Raw genomic sequence first — 11,518 nt, 5'->3', positions numbered from 1 at the left:
TGATTTCAAATGTATTCATTTGCGTAAGCTTTGATTTCATTCCTGACACCAACGCCTCTCCATAATCTTGGCAGCAGATAGGAAAGGCTCCACTTCAAATCATACTTAAATGCTGGAGAACAAATAGGCCCATAGAAATATTGAGACCTTTCTCTCTAAACAAAAATCTTCTTGAACAACTTGAAGGAATAAAATCCAAGCATTATACCAAGGACTACAGTTAGCAACTCCTCTGCTTTCTCTTTTGTTTGAAAATAGGGGTTGGTTATAGACCAGAAAATAAGGAAAAGATTTAACAGTTCTTACCATGACCTCTACTGGCTTCAGTGAGAAATTGCCTGAGCTCAAAAATCCCAGCACTGCATGTCCAGGAATGAGAGGTGGGTAAACCAGAAACTAAAAGATTTTATTTCAAACCCTGTCTTGGCACCCACAAAAATGTCTATGTGGGAAATCAAACAAACAAACAAACAAAAGTACTACTGTTGTCATTCTGCAGTTTAACCCATTTGGCTGACCTGGTAATGTGATAAAGGTATGTAAAGTGAAGGATGGATCTTTACAGAAACCGCATCCATTCAGCCTACATTTCTCATTGCCATTTTAACCCAACAACCTGCACCATAAAAATCAGTATTACACACGTCTTAGGAGACTGAACCCAAAGTCCTTTCCAGGTAGGACGGTGCTCAGGAACCACCATCTCAGAGTGGGACATGAAGGACAAAGGCACCAAGCATTGCTCCTTCCAGCCTATGCAAGCCAAACTGTTGAAGGCCCTGAGAGACACTGTGTCATCCAGAGACACCAAGTTCCTTGTTTCAGAGCAGCAGTCCTCGGTGTTGCAAAGAACCGCCCCTACGTGCAGGCGTGGCAGCTCCTGCTTTCAGTACTGTGAACAGTGTATCATTATACATCATTTTACTTTCCATCCCTGCCTTCAAGCAGACAACCAAACAAGTAGTCTTCGTAATTCTTTCTCCAATGGTTCTCATTCATGGAAAAACTCGATCCAAGCTAAACTTTTGGTGACAGCAGACCCATCTCACACGGTAAAACCCACCTCAAGGAACACAAAGTAGGAGTGCAACATAAATTATTCACAAGCGCATGCAGAACGGACCCTGGAGTACACTGAGGAGCTCTGGGAGCACACTGGGGCGCTCGAAGTTGAAGTGGAGAGTCCTGGGAGTCTTTCTAAGAGTCACTGAGTAGCTCTAGGGCATTGCAGAGCAGACCGAGGAGCTCTGGGGATACACTAGGGCTCCTTACAGCACATTGGGGGTATAAGGGATCTGCTAATACAGTGGGAAGCCTCTCAGACATCCAATTCAGCAGCTCTAGGGAGATTCCTGGATGCCCCCATCACACACTGGATGGCACCCGGCACCTCAAGGCTGCACTGAGGGCACACTGAGGCACCTAGATGACAATGAGTAGAACTGAGAGATCCCCAGTGCGGCCTAGAGCACACTGTGGGCCTCGGGAATCCACTGGGGCTCATTGTGAAGCTTCTAGGTTGCCCTGGAGCACGATGAGGAGCTGTGTGAGCACTACAGGGTGCCCCTAAGGTACAATGGGTGGTTCTTACATTCCGAGGAGGCACATTGGAACCGTCCAGCACAGCGAGGAGCGCTCAGAGCTCCGCACTGCGCCACCTCGCTGAGCACACTGCGCTACTGCAGCCTTCAACACGCTCCTACTTCCACTTCCCTGCGCGCATGCGTAGTACGGCGCGGAGGACCTCTAACCATAGAGTCTGGAACCAGTAGAGCGACTTCCGCGTGAACAGGAAGAGAGGGTGCGGCGATGGGCGGGGACATGCAAATCTCCTTCGCCTCTACACCAGTCAGCTGCAAGAGCGGCCCGCAGGAGGCGTGGCCCAGAAGAGGGGGGAGGAGCGCTTTCCGTCCGCGCATGCGCAGTGCTCCTTCTACTCGGCTGCCATGTCGCCGCGCAGCAGCCGCCGCACCGGAGCGCACCGGGCGCACTCGTTGGCCCGGCAGGCGAAAACGAAGCGGCGACGTCGGGACCTGGATGAGATCCACGTGGATCTGCGGCCTGAACGGGCCGCGCGGCTACTGCGCCAGGAGCCCGACCCCGACCTGCCGGGATGTGCCCAGTTCTACTGCCTGCATTGCGCGTGCGTGGGAGGGGGGTCTTTGGGGGCGAGTGGGGGCTTAGAGGGGAGGGAGTGGTGGTCAGTGGGGGGGTCATGAGGAGGGTGGGATTCCTACAGGGTAAGGGCGGGGGTCCCCATGGGGAGGAGTTCTGCAGGGGAGAAGGGGTCTGAGTGGGTACTGGGTTATGGGGAGGAGGGGCTCCTGGTGTGGAGTTCTGGCTGGAGAAGGATCTGAATCTGGGGAAGCTCTGCCTTCTGGGCACTGACCCTGGGGTGCTTGTTCTGGAGGTGAAGGATTCCCAGATCCATACAGCTCTATACTTCCCCTGACTGTGGCCTTTTGCTCTTCTCTCCCCACCAGACGCTATTTTGTGGACCTGACAAGCATGAAAGAGCACTTCAGATCCAAGGTGCACAAGAAGAGGTAATGGGGGGTGCTAAGCAAAGCTGTGCCCAGCCCCATTCCCAGTATAAGAAGGGCAGTGGTGGTGTCGGACTTGTCCATGTGCTTCCCACCCATCTCTGCCCCAACAGGTTGAAGCAGCTGAGCGAGCAGCCCTATACACAGGAGGAGGCCGAGCGTGCTGCTGGGATGGGCTCCTACATCCCCCCAAAGAAGGTCCATGTGCAGACCCAGTCCCTGGATGAAGTCGTGGAGATGGAGGCATCCAGCTGAGTGTCCATGCACAGGCTCCCTTTGTCACTGTGCTGCTGAAAGGACTCTTTGTTCAGCTCTTTGCCAGGCGCTAATGAGAAGAAGCAGCCAGCGTGCTCCTGGGTGCCCTGTCTGCAACCCCATTCCTGGGGGCAAGCATGGGTTGCTCCATGCTGTGCAGTGTTGTGCTCACTTCTTTGCATTCAGAGAGGTATTAGGTGCCTCTGCTGGAGTTAGAGGTTGCATTGCCATTAAAATATATCAATGAAAACACCGGTGTTTGAGCTCTCTGGGGCAGAATGGCAAAGTCCCACTGTTCTTCCCTCATAATGGGGAGGAATCCCCCACCTGCTGGGGGTTATGCTTCTGAATGAAGTCTTCATCAAGCACTTGGGTTTACTGTAAGCAGGTCACAGTGGGACTGCTCTTTTGGGCCTTGAAGAGGACATGCTAGTGTTCCCCCCCAGCAGGTACACTTCTAGGCTTGTAGAAAATCAGTTTAGGTCTGGTAGAACTCTGCAAGTGAGGGACTGGAGCTGTGCATGCTGTGTGATATGGCCCTCCTCATTGCATCCCCCCACCTGCCTCTGCTGATCACACAGTGTTGTGTACCTGTGCTTCTGCTGGTTGCAATACTAGTACTGCTGTGTTCCTGCACTGAGCCACACATCAGGGGTTTTTCCGCCCTGCTGCTTAGCAGCGTGACAACAACACAGCTTTGTTCAGAAGGAAAGGATTTATTTCCATGCACACTGCCTGGATTTATTCCCCCCTGCCTTCAGAAATCAAAGCGACCAAGTCCAGCTGTCAGCATCCAACTCTCTGCTGGGGAGAGCAGCCCCACTCTCTGCTCAGGGTTAATGAGCATGGGGAAGGGGAAGGCTGTGGTTGCACTGGAAGAAGCACTGACTGTGCTTTTTATCCTTGGGCAGGAGGCAGCCTCATGTCCACACATATCAGAGGCTTTTCCTGGTCTCAGTGCTCTGTTACCTAATGCTGCACAGAGCTGACCTCCTTTCTGCCTCTAATAGGGGGGGGTGGATGTGGCACTCAGCTCTTCCATCTTCTGGTCTTGTGCCCAGTCCTCGGGCTTTGCTGGGGTGTGGGGCTGTGCTGGTGGCCCTGGGTGCTGCTTGCTGCATCCCTTCACGTTGTTGGGGGCTTGAGACAACTTTGTGTCCCATCCTGGTGGCATCCCAGCTCCCAAGACAGGGACAGGTGTATGTTCCCCAGCTCCAAGGCATGGATGGGCAGGATGGGGCAGTGGTGTAGGTTGTCTGGGGAGAGCCACCATCCCAAGGCCTAGATGGGGACCAGGAGACCATCCCCACAGCCCATCAGGGCTGTGGGGGGGCCTTGGGGGGCCCAGCCATCCTCCGGGTACTGTAGAGGGAGAGGCAGAGCCCAGCAGCTGCCAGCAGCAAAGCCATGGAGGGCAGCACCCGCTCCCTGGGCTCAGCCCCACGTCCTGCTGCCAGCTGCATCTGGAGGAGATAAAGATGACGGCAATGGCAGACCCCAGCCTCAGAACCCCAACAGGGGCGTTACATGGCCTGAGCACCCCCATTGCACCCAGCTGATGCCTGATATGTTATTGGGGTGACCCCAGCACCCTCACAGCCTGCTTGGGGGCATGGATAGGGCCGAGTGCAGCCCCAAGGCCCGCTGGCCACATGGACAGGATTGCTCTGCAGCCTGCAGGCCTTGCAGGCAGGGCCCTGGGCTCCCCGTGAGCCAGGATAGGGCTGAGCACAGCTCTGTGGCCTTCAGGCCGCGTGGGCAAGATCTCGGGGTCCCCCTGAGCCCCTTCCCAGCCCCACGAGCACCTTACCTGGAGCAGGCGGAAATAGCCCGGGGTCAGGCGGCGGGGACGGATGATCATGGTGCAGAGGGAGGCAGTAGGTCGGACCCACGGCCCCTCCACACACGGCTGGTGCGGCACGGCTGTCAGCAGCGATCAGCGCCCGCTGCTCCCCCAAGCGCACACGGTGCGGCGGGGGGGCATGGAGGCGTTTCAGGGGGGATACAGGGCGGGTTTGTGGCTTGGAAATGACATGGTTGGAAGGGAGGCAGCGCCTCGCCTCAACTTCCCTATTGCAAATAAATCGTGCTCAGGGGGGACTCCAAAATCCCGCATCAGTGTGGCTGCGTCAGTGCTGGGAGTTGTGCCAGGCCTCAGCTGTGGTGCAGGGGGAGTCACAGCTCAGGAGGTGGGAGTGGAGGATGGAGCTCCCTGCAGTGAATGCTGTCCCTGTGAGGGCCTTTGATGGCTGCAGGCCCCTGTCTGCTGCGTGAGTCACTTGGGTGCGTCGTGGTGCCTCACCCCACCGAGCTGTACTGGGAGGGAGGGAGGGAGGGAGGAGAGGAGGCAGGAAGCTGCGGTGAGCAGCACTCAGGTCCGCCAATGGGGCCGCCCTCACCTGGCGCAGGTGAGCAGCGACGAGGGCGGTTCCGGCCCTGCCGCCATGGAGCCTGTGGGTGCTTGGGGCCCTGCACAGACTGCGGCCTGGCTGCGAGGTGAGAGCCCTCTGCCCCAAGATCCCCCCCTGGGGGAAGACCTCAGCCCTCAGGTGGGAGGGTTGCGTCCCTGCTTTGGGGGCAATGCTGTGGTGACATTGGGAGCCCAATGTTCCCCAACCTTCACTCTTCCCAAAATCCTGAGGGATTTCAAAGGGAGAGCAGTGGGGGCTGTGAGCACGGTGCTGGCTGACACCTGGTGCCCTCATTGCATGAATGGAACCAGGTGTCACCTCCACCATCAGGTCACCCGCGCCAGGGGACAGCAGACGGGTGTCAGGGCCTCCCCCTCACCCAGTGCCTGGCTCTCAGCAGGGCTGGACACAACCGTGCAGGGGTATCTCTTTGAGGAGTGGGGTCTGGCAGGAACTGAGCTACTGAGGCTATCAGAAGGAGCTCTGGAGGCACTGGGAGTATGGCGTGTAGGACACCAGGAGCTGCTGCTGGAGGCCGTGGAGCAGCTCCGAGCTCTGGTGAGCAATGGTTCAATGGATGGTGGGGTCTGGGATGGATGGAGGGGGGACATAGAGACAGCTGGATGGAAGGAGAATGTCAGGATACTGTGGGCTGCAGGGAAAAGGAACATGGGAACACTCTGGGACTGACGGATTGAAGGGGAACATGGATACAGCTGGGCTGGGTGGGACATGGAGGGTTATGCAGAGCTGGATAGAGCAGGGGGACATGGGGATACCCTGGGCTGGTTTGGAGGTTGAGGAGGACAAAAGGGGATGCCTGAGTCTCATTAGAGTTGAGAGATGGGAACACTTCAACAGAAGTTGAAGGGAGACATGGAGATAGCATGGGCTGGATGGAATAGGATATTAGGTTACCCTGGCTGCATGAAGAGGGGGATATCTGGGACACTCTGCACTGCATGGGTGCTGAGGAGGTGATGTGAGGACACAATGGGCTGGATGGAGGAGGGATACAGGGATACTTGGACTAGATAGGACATGAGTAGTTTCCTAGGGCTGGATGGAGTAAGGAACAAGGGGATGCTCTGGGATAGATGGAGGTGGGGACAATGAGATTGCCCCAAGCTGTGGCAATGGGAAAGGCTGGGGCGGAATCCTGGCCACCCTTGGCCACTGTCCTGGCCACGTCCTCACTGCAGGACACAGAGCTGGGGAGCACCAGCCTGAGGACACTAACAGAGAGGCTATGGGAGCTGGCACAGCGCACTGAGACCACGGTACTGGAGGGGTCACCTGGAGGGGCCACCCTACCGCCACCCCCCATCACCCTGCTGGCCTGCGTCGTCGATCTGATTGGAGCTGCCAAGAGGCTCTTCTCCTGGCTCAACAGGTCTGGGGCAGGCAATGGTCAATTATGGGTGCTGTGAGCACATCGCCCTGGTGCTGAGCTCTCAAACCTCCGCTCCAGGTACCTCTTCTCCACCCTGAATGACTTTTCATCCACTCGGGACATCGTTCTGCTCTGTGCCCACCTGGTGGAGGTGCTGCAGATGGTGGGTGGCCACACAGCTACATGACCATGCTGATGGGCACAGCACAGCTAGTCAACCTCCCATCCCCTAAACCCTGGAGAAGGGGGAGAGATGGGGTGAGGGAGGAGGTGTTGGGGAGGGCTGGAATTCAAATGATCTGTTTCACTCACCCCTGCTCTTTTTCCTCCCAGGACTGCTCTACTGCAGAGCGGAACAGCCAGATTCTGTATATAGTGAGTGCTGGACAAAGAAGGGGCTGTGGACATGGGGGTCCCAGCAGTCCTGGACCCACCCCATATCTACATTTTTACCCACAGTGCCAGCACATCATAGGCATCTGCAAGAGCATCGTGGGCTGCAGTCCCCCAGCACTGCTGGACCGCAGGGCCATGCTGCAGCATGTGGAGCTGGCACTGCCCCTCACACCACGTGAGAGCCCTCCAGATTCCCCCAGCACCCCCACGCTGCCCCCTGAACTGTGGGGCAGCCCCCCACCATCCCCCAGCACCCCAGTGCTGCCTCCTGAGCCACCAGGGAGCCCTCCAGCATCCCCCAGCACCCCGATGCTACCCTTCAGTCCACTGGTGAGATACCCACTGCCCCAGTACCCCTCACCCTCCTTCATCCCTCCTCACTCACAACTTCCCCACTGCACTGCAGGGCCTGGAGATCACCTCCACCAGCTCCTGCATGCACTTTGTGTCCATGACCAGCTCAGAGGTAAGCTGGGGCCTGTTCCCTTCTTGTTTGTTACTGTCCTCTGATGCCACCTTGTCCCCCTTTTTACCCTTGGCTATTTGGAACACTGCAGCCTGTCGGGCTGGGTCCTGGGAGCTTCTTAGGCCTTGTACCACCCTCCTGTCGCCAGACTGCTGGATGGCTGCATGTGGCTGAGTCTGGGCAACTCATGCCATGAGTGGCTGCAGCTCATTCCACCATCCCCCACCCCTGGACCCTTGGGGCTGCCTGGCACCAGGGTCAGTCCCTGGGTTAATGGTTAACCCCACTCTCTCCGAGTCACTCTACCTTCAAGTCCTCCCAGCCCGGAAAGCTCCATAAAGTTCCCTGTTGCCTGTATCTGCCTCAGGCCCTGGCTGTGCACGGGGGTCGCATCCTGCCCGGGGATGAGATCGTGCAGGTCAATGAGCAAGTGGTGGTGAGTTGGGGACAGGGGCACATGGGGATGCTGGTTTACCTGGGAGGAATCCCAGTACAGCTGGAGCTGTGGGTTGCTTTCCTCTGGCTGGGAAGGATTTTGTGAATGCAAGAACGTGAAACAGAGAGGATGTGGGGACCAGGAGGGCACATGGGGCCAAGCTGTGACCCTACTCACCTGGTGCCCTTGGCAGGTGGGTTGGACACGCATCAACCTGGTGAAAAAGCTGCTGGAGAAGGCGAGTGGAGTGTCACTTGTGCTGAAGAAGGTGCCCCTCAGCCTGCCTGGCTGCCCCCTGCCCACCAGGCTGCAGGTGAGCATTCCCAGTGATCCCAGTGCCGGACTGGGCTGTGCTGGGAGACAGCCCTATGGGAGGTCATCCCAAAATGCGACAATGCAAGGTGAAGCACTGAGTCTCCATTCACAGGTGCCAGGTGCCCATCTGGATGGTGTGGATCTCCCCAAAAGCAGCAAGTGCCCGAGCAGCCCCTCGTCCCCTGCATCCAGGTGAGCCCCAACCTCGCGTCCCTTCGCCACAGTGCAGAGCCTTTGTGCGAGCAGCCCAGGCAGCTGCCAGGAGTCTTAAGCAACAATATAAACAAAGAGAAGTGCCTCTGTTTGTAATTAATTCACTTGGTAACATTTTAATGGGGAGGGAACTATATTTAGAAATGACCCTTCTCCTCGCCCGGAATGGAAAGAAGCACATCGAGCCGTTGGCTCCGTGGGCTGAGCTCACTGCTGCCGGGAGCTTTTCCGGGCGGGAGCAGTACTGGGAGCCCCACAGCCGGGCAGGGGGCACTGTGTGGCTCAGGGGACCCTTCTCCCCCAGCACCACTGCCGACGTGGACTCAGGGCCGGACCCCACCGCTGACAAGGACAAGCACAGCACAAGCCAGAACAGGGAGGACGTGGGTGAGCTCCAGCCAGCAGCACTCAGCCTCGGTATGGAGTAGGCTGAGGGGAAGGATTCATTTCTCCCCCAAGGACAGGACGCTGCAGCCTTGCTCACTGTTTACAGGTACTGGGGAGGACGCAGTGCAGGAGGCCAGCACCCCACCAGGCACCCCAAGCTCACTGTGTGCCTTCCAACCCTGCACTGCAGAGTGCAGCCCCACAGCAGCCCCCAGGGCACAAAGTGCAGAGCCCAGCCAGACCCCCAGGGAGGTGAGAACTGGTGGGAGCATGGAGCTTTGCGGGGTATTCATGGGGGACACGAGGATCGTGTTTAGGGGCAGCTTGCTGCTGAAGGGTGGGCGAGGTGGGGGTCCCACGAGGCTGTGGGTGCTGCATTGCTTCACATTGCATCTGTCCCCATCCAGGGCAGCCCTGAGACGGGACGCAGACCCAAAGGTGAGTGGGACGCCACTGTCCCCAGGCTGGGGTGAGGTGGGCTGGGGGCTCGTCCCCCTGCCCCGCTCCTGAAGCCCCCCAAAATGCTGCAGGAGTGGCGACCAGGCTGAGCCGCCGGCGGGTCTCATGCCGGGACCTGGGCCGAGTGGATTGCGATGGCTGGCTCCTGAAGAAGAAGGACCATGTGGGCTTCATGGCCCAGAAGTGGAAGCGCTGCTGGTTTGTGTTGAAGGGCCACACGCTCTACTGGTACAACCACCCCAACGTAAGTGAAGATGCCCTCGCACCCTGCCACCAGGCTCTGCTCCAAGGCGGGCAGTGGACGTGGCTGTGTGTCCCCCACAGGATGACAAGGCTGCAGGTCTCATCAATGTGGCCACTTACAACCTGGAGAGCACAAGGGAGCAGAAGAAGAAATAGTGAGTGGGCACTGTGGTGCTGGCAGGGACCCTGCAGAGCAGCGGGTGCTGTGACATGGGGGAGGCAGGACACGGACTCAGGACAGCTTGTGTTCCTTGCAGTGTCTTCCAGCTCTCCCATGATAAGTACAAGCCCTTTGTCTTTGCTGCAGAAACGCTGGCAGATTTGAGCATGTGAGTGATGTAGCAGCCTGTAGTGGTCCTGCTGCAGTGGGCTGGCTGTGACCCTCTGTCTGTCTGGCCTTTTTTCCCTAGGTGGGTCAGCCACCTGATTACAGCTAAGACAAAGCATGCACTGGCCCACCAGCCTGTCCCGCACAGGGAGGAAGGTAACATGGAGGAAGGAGATGGGGAACGGTTGGGAGAATTGGGAATTTTGCCCATGATATGGGGAAAGTGTGAGAAATGGACAGGAGGTGCATGGGGGGGGTGCTGCTGGGACTGCCCCAGGATCTCTGCTTCCATCCTCCCCCATGGCCTCCAGATTGCTACAGCGAGACAGAAGCTGAGGACCCTGATGACGAATCTCCCCGGCACGGCTGTGAATTGGTGAGTGGCCCTAAGGGACATCCCAGGGTGGGAAGGCAGTTCCTTATCTCATCTCCATCCCATCTCTCATCCAGCCAAATAAAAGGCTGCAGAATGCTCCAGAGAAAGGCCAGCTCTTCCAGACTGGTGGTGAATCCAGCAGCCCACAGAGCAGCCCTCAGCCCCATTCACCTGCAGGTAGGTGCTGGTAGGCACGAGGGACTCTGTGTCCTGTGCTAAGAGGAGCACGTCGCCTGTCATCCTGGGTGCATCCTTTAACCAAATTCACAGCTGCCCTCTTTTGAAGCACAGAGGCTAATCCTTGTCTTTGCAGCACTAAGGGGCTGCGTTTCAGTGTTTCTGCCCATGTTGATCTCTGGCCCAAACTCCCCTTTGTATGTGGGTTGTAGGTGGGGGTGTCCCAGTGGGGTTTCAGGGTTGCCTGATGTCATGGCATCCATCTCCATGCTCAGAGCCTGGCGAGGAGGACCTTGAGAGCCTGATGTGGTGCCTGAGGCAGGGCGGGGTGTCCCTCATCGGACGGCAGCGCTTCCTGACGCAGGAGCAGTGCCGCAAGTCCTTCATCCGGCGCAACAAGAACCCCTGCATCAACGAGAAGGTGCACGCGGTGCGGGCCCTGCAGAGCACGCTCAAGGTGGGAACCCACGGCCCTTTCCCAGCCCCTCCTCCTGCCCCAAAACACCCCTGTAATGTGTTCTTCCTCTCTGCAGGCGAAGCTGGCGGAGCTGCAGGCCATCGAGCAGCTGCTGGATGATGCCGCGCTGACCTCTGAGAAATTCCAGCGCTGGAAAGAAGAGCACCAGGACCTGTACCAGGAGCTGCAGGAGTGGTGGGCACAGCAGCAGGGCCAGGACAGCAGCGGGGGACACGAGGCTGAGCAGAGATCCCCAGCAGAGGCAGCTGAGCCCTGACACCCCCCAGAGCCTCCCCAGGAGTCATTTCTCATTGAACTTACAGCAAAGCGGGTGCTCTGCCTGTCCTGGATCGGTGCGGGGGGGGGTTGGTGACACTGCAAAAGGCTCAGCCCCCACAGCGGCTTCTGCTGGATCACCCACAAGGGTGGGACACTGCAGGGACAGCCCTGCTTTTATCTGAGGATGCTTTACATTGAGGACAGGGCTTTGTCCTGGCGGTGTCTGCACCGTGCCTGCAGCCAGCAGCAATTCTGCTGCAAATAAACCGCTGACAGCTGTGCCACGTGCAATGTCCTGCTGTGACATCCAGCCCCACGTACCACCTGGGGAGCGGAGGAGCTGCCAGAGCCTTCCAGCACCGCCCAGCACCAGCACGGCAGGAG

At 57.9% G+C, this 11,518-nt stretch overlaps 2 protein-coding genes across 6 annotated transcripts; both read left to right on the top strand.

The window, feature by feature from the left end:
- The first annotated feature begins 1,911 nt into the window (after positions 1–1,911).
- Positions 1,912–3,050, top strand: ZNF593 (zinc finger protein 593). The gene is made up of 3 exons (XM_015883593.2): positions 1,912–2,143; positions 2,484–2,546; positions 2,657–3,050. Exons 1-3 carry the CDS (start codon positions 1,947–1,949, stop codon positions 2,796–2,798), a joined length of 402 nt encoding a protein of 133 aa, XP_015739079.1. The 5' UTR covers positions 1,912–1,946; the 3' UTR covers positions 2,799–3,050.
- A 2,132-nt stretch (positions 3,051–5,182) lies between these two features.
- CNKSR1 (connector enhancer of kinase suppressor of Ras 1) lies at positions 5,183–11,418 on the top strand. Of its 5 annotated transcripts, none has more exons than XM_032448928.1 (21): positions 5,183–5,294; positions 5,610–5,767; positions 6,412–6,602; positions 6,681–6,765; positions 6,936–6,977; positions 7,062–7,328; positions 7,405–7,464; positions 7,832–7,900; positions 8,094–8,213; positions 8,328–8,407; positions 8,733–8,815; positions 8,922–9,067; positions 9,223–9,253; positions 9,346–9,518; positions 9,599–9,672; positions 9,775–9,846; positions 9,928–10,001; positions 10,157–10,221; positions 10,296–10,398; positions 10,674–10,855; positions 10,932–11,418. In XM_032448928.1, exons 1-21 carry the CDS (start codon positions 5,243–5,245, stop codon positions 11,130–11,132), a joined length of 2,328 nt encoding a protein of 775 aa, XP_032304819.1. In that variant the 5' UTR covers positions 5,183–5,242; the 3' UTR covers positions 11,133–11,418. The 5 variants fall into 5 exon arrangements, with proteins under 5 accessions (XP_032304819.1, XP_015739065.1, XP_032304820.1 ...); XM_015883579.2 differs by having other exon boundaries at positions 8,733–8,845; XM_032448929.1 differs by lacking the exon at positions 7,832–7,900 and having other exon boundaries at positions 8,733–8,845.
- Positions 11,419–11,518: the final 100 nt, after the last annotated feature.

This window comes from Coturnix japonica, chromosome 23 (assembly GCF_001577835.2).
Source record: "Coturnix japonica isolate 7356 chromosome 23, Coturnix japonica 2.1, whole genome shotgun sequence".
Classification (NCBI taxonomy): domain Eukaryota; kingdom Metazoa; phylum Chordata; class Aves; order Galliformes; family Phasianidae; genus Coturnix; species Coturnix japonica.
The sequence above is the reverse complement of the archived record's forward strand: the minus strand, read 5'-3'. Positions and strand labels throughout refer to the sequence as shown.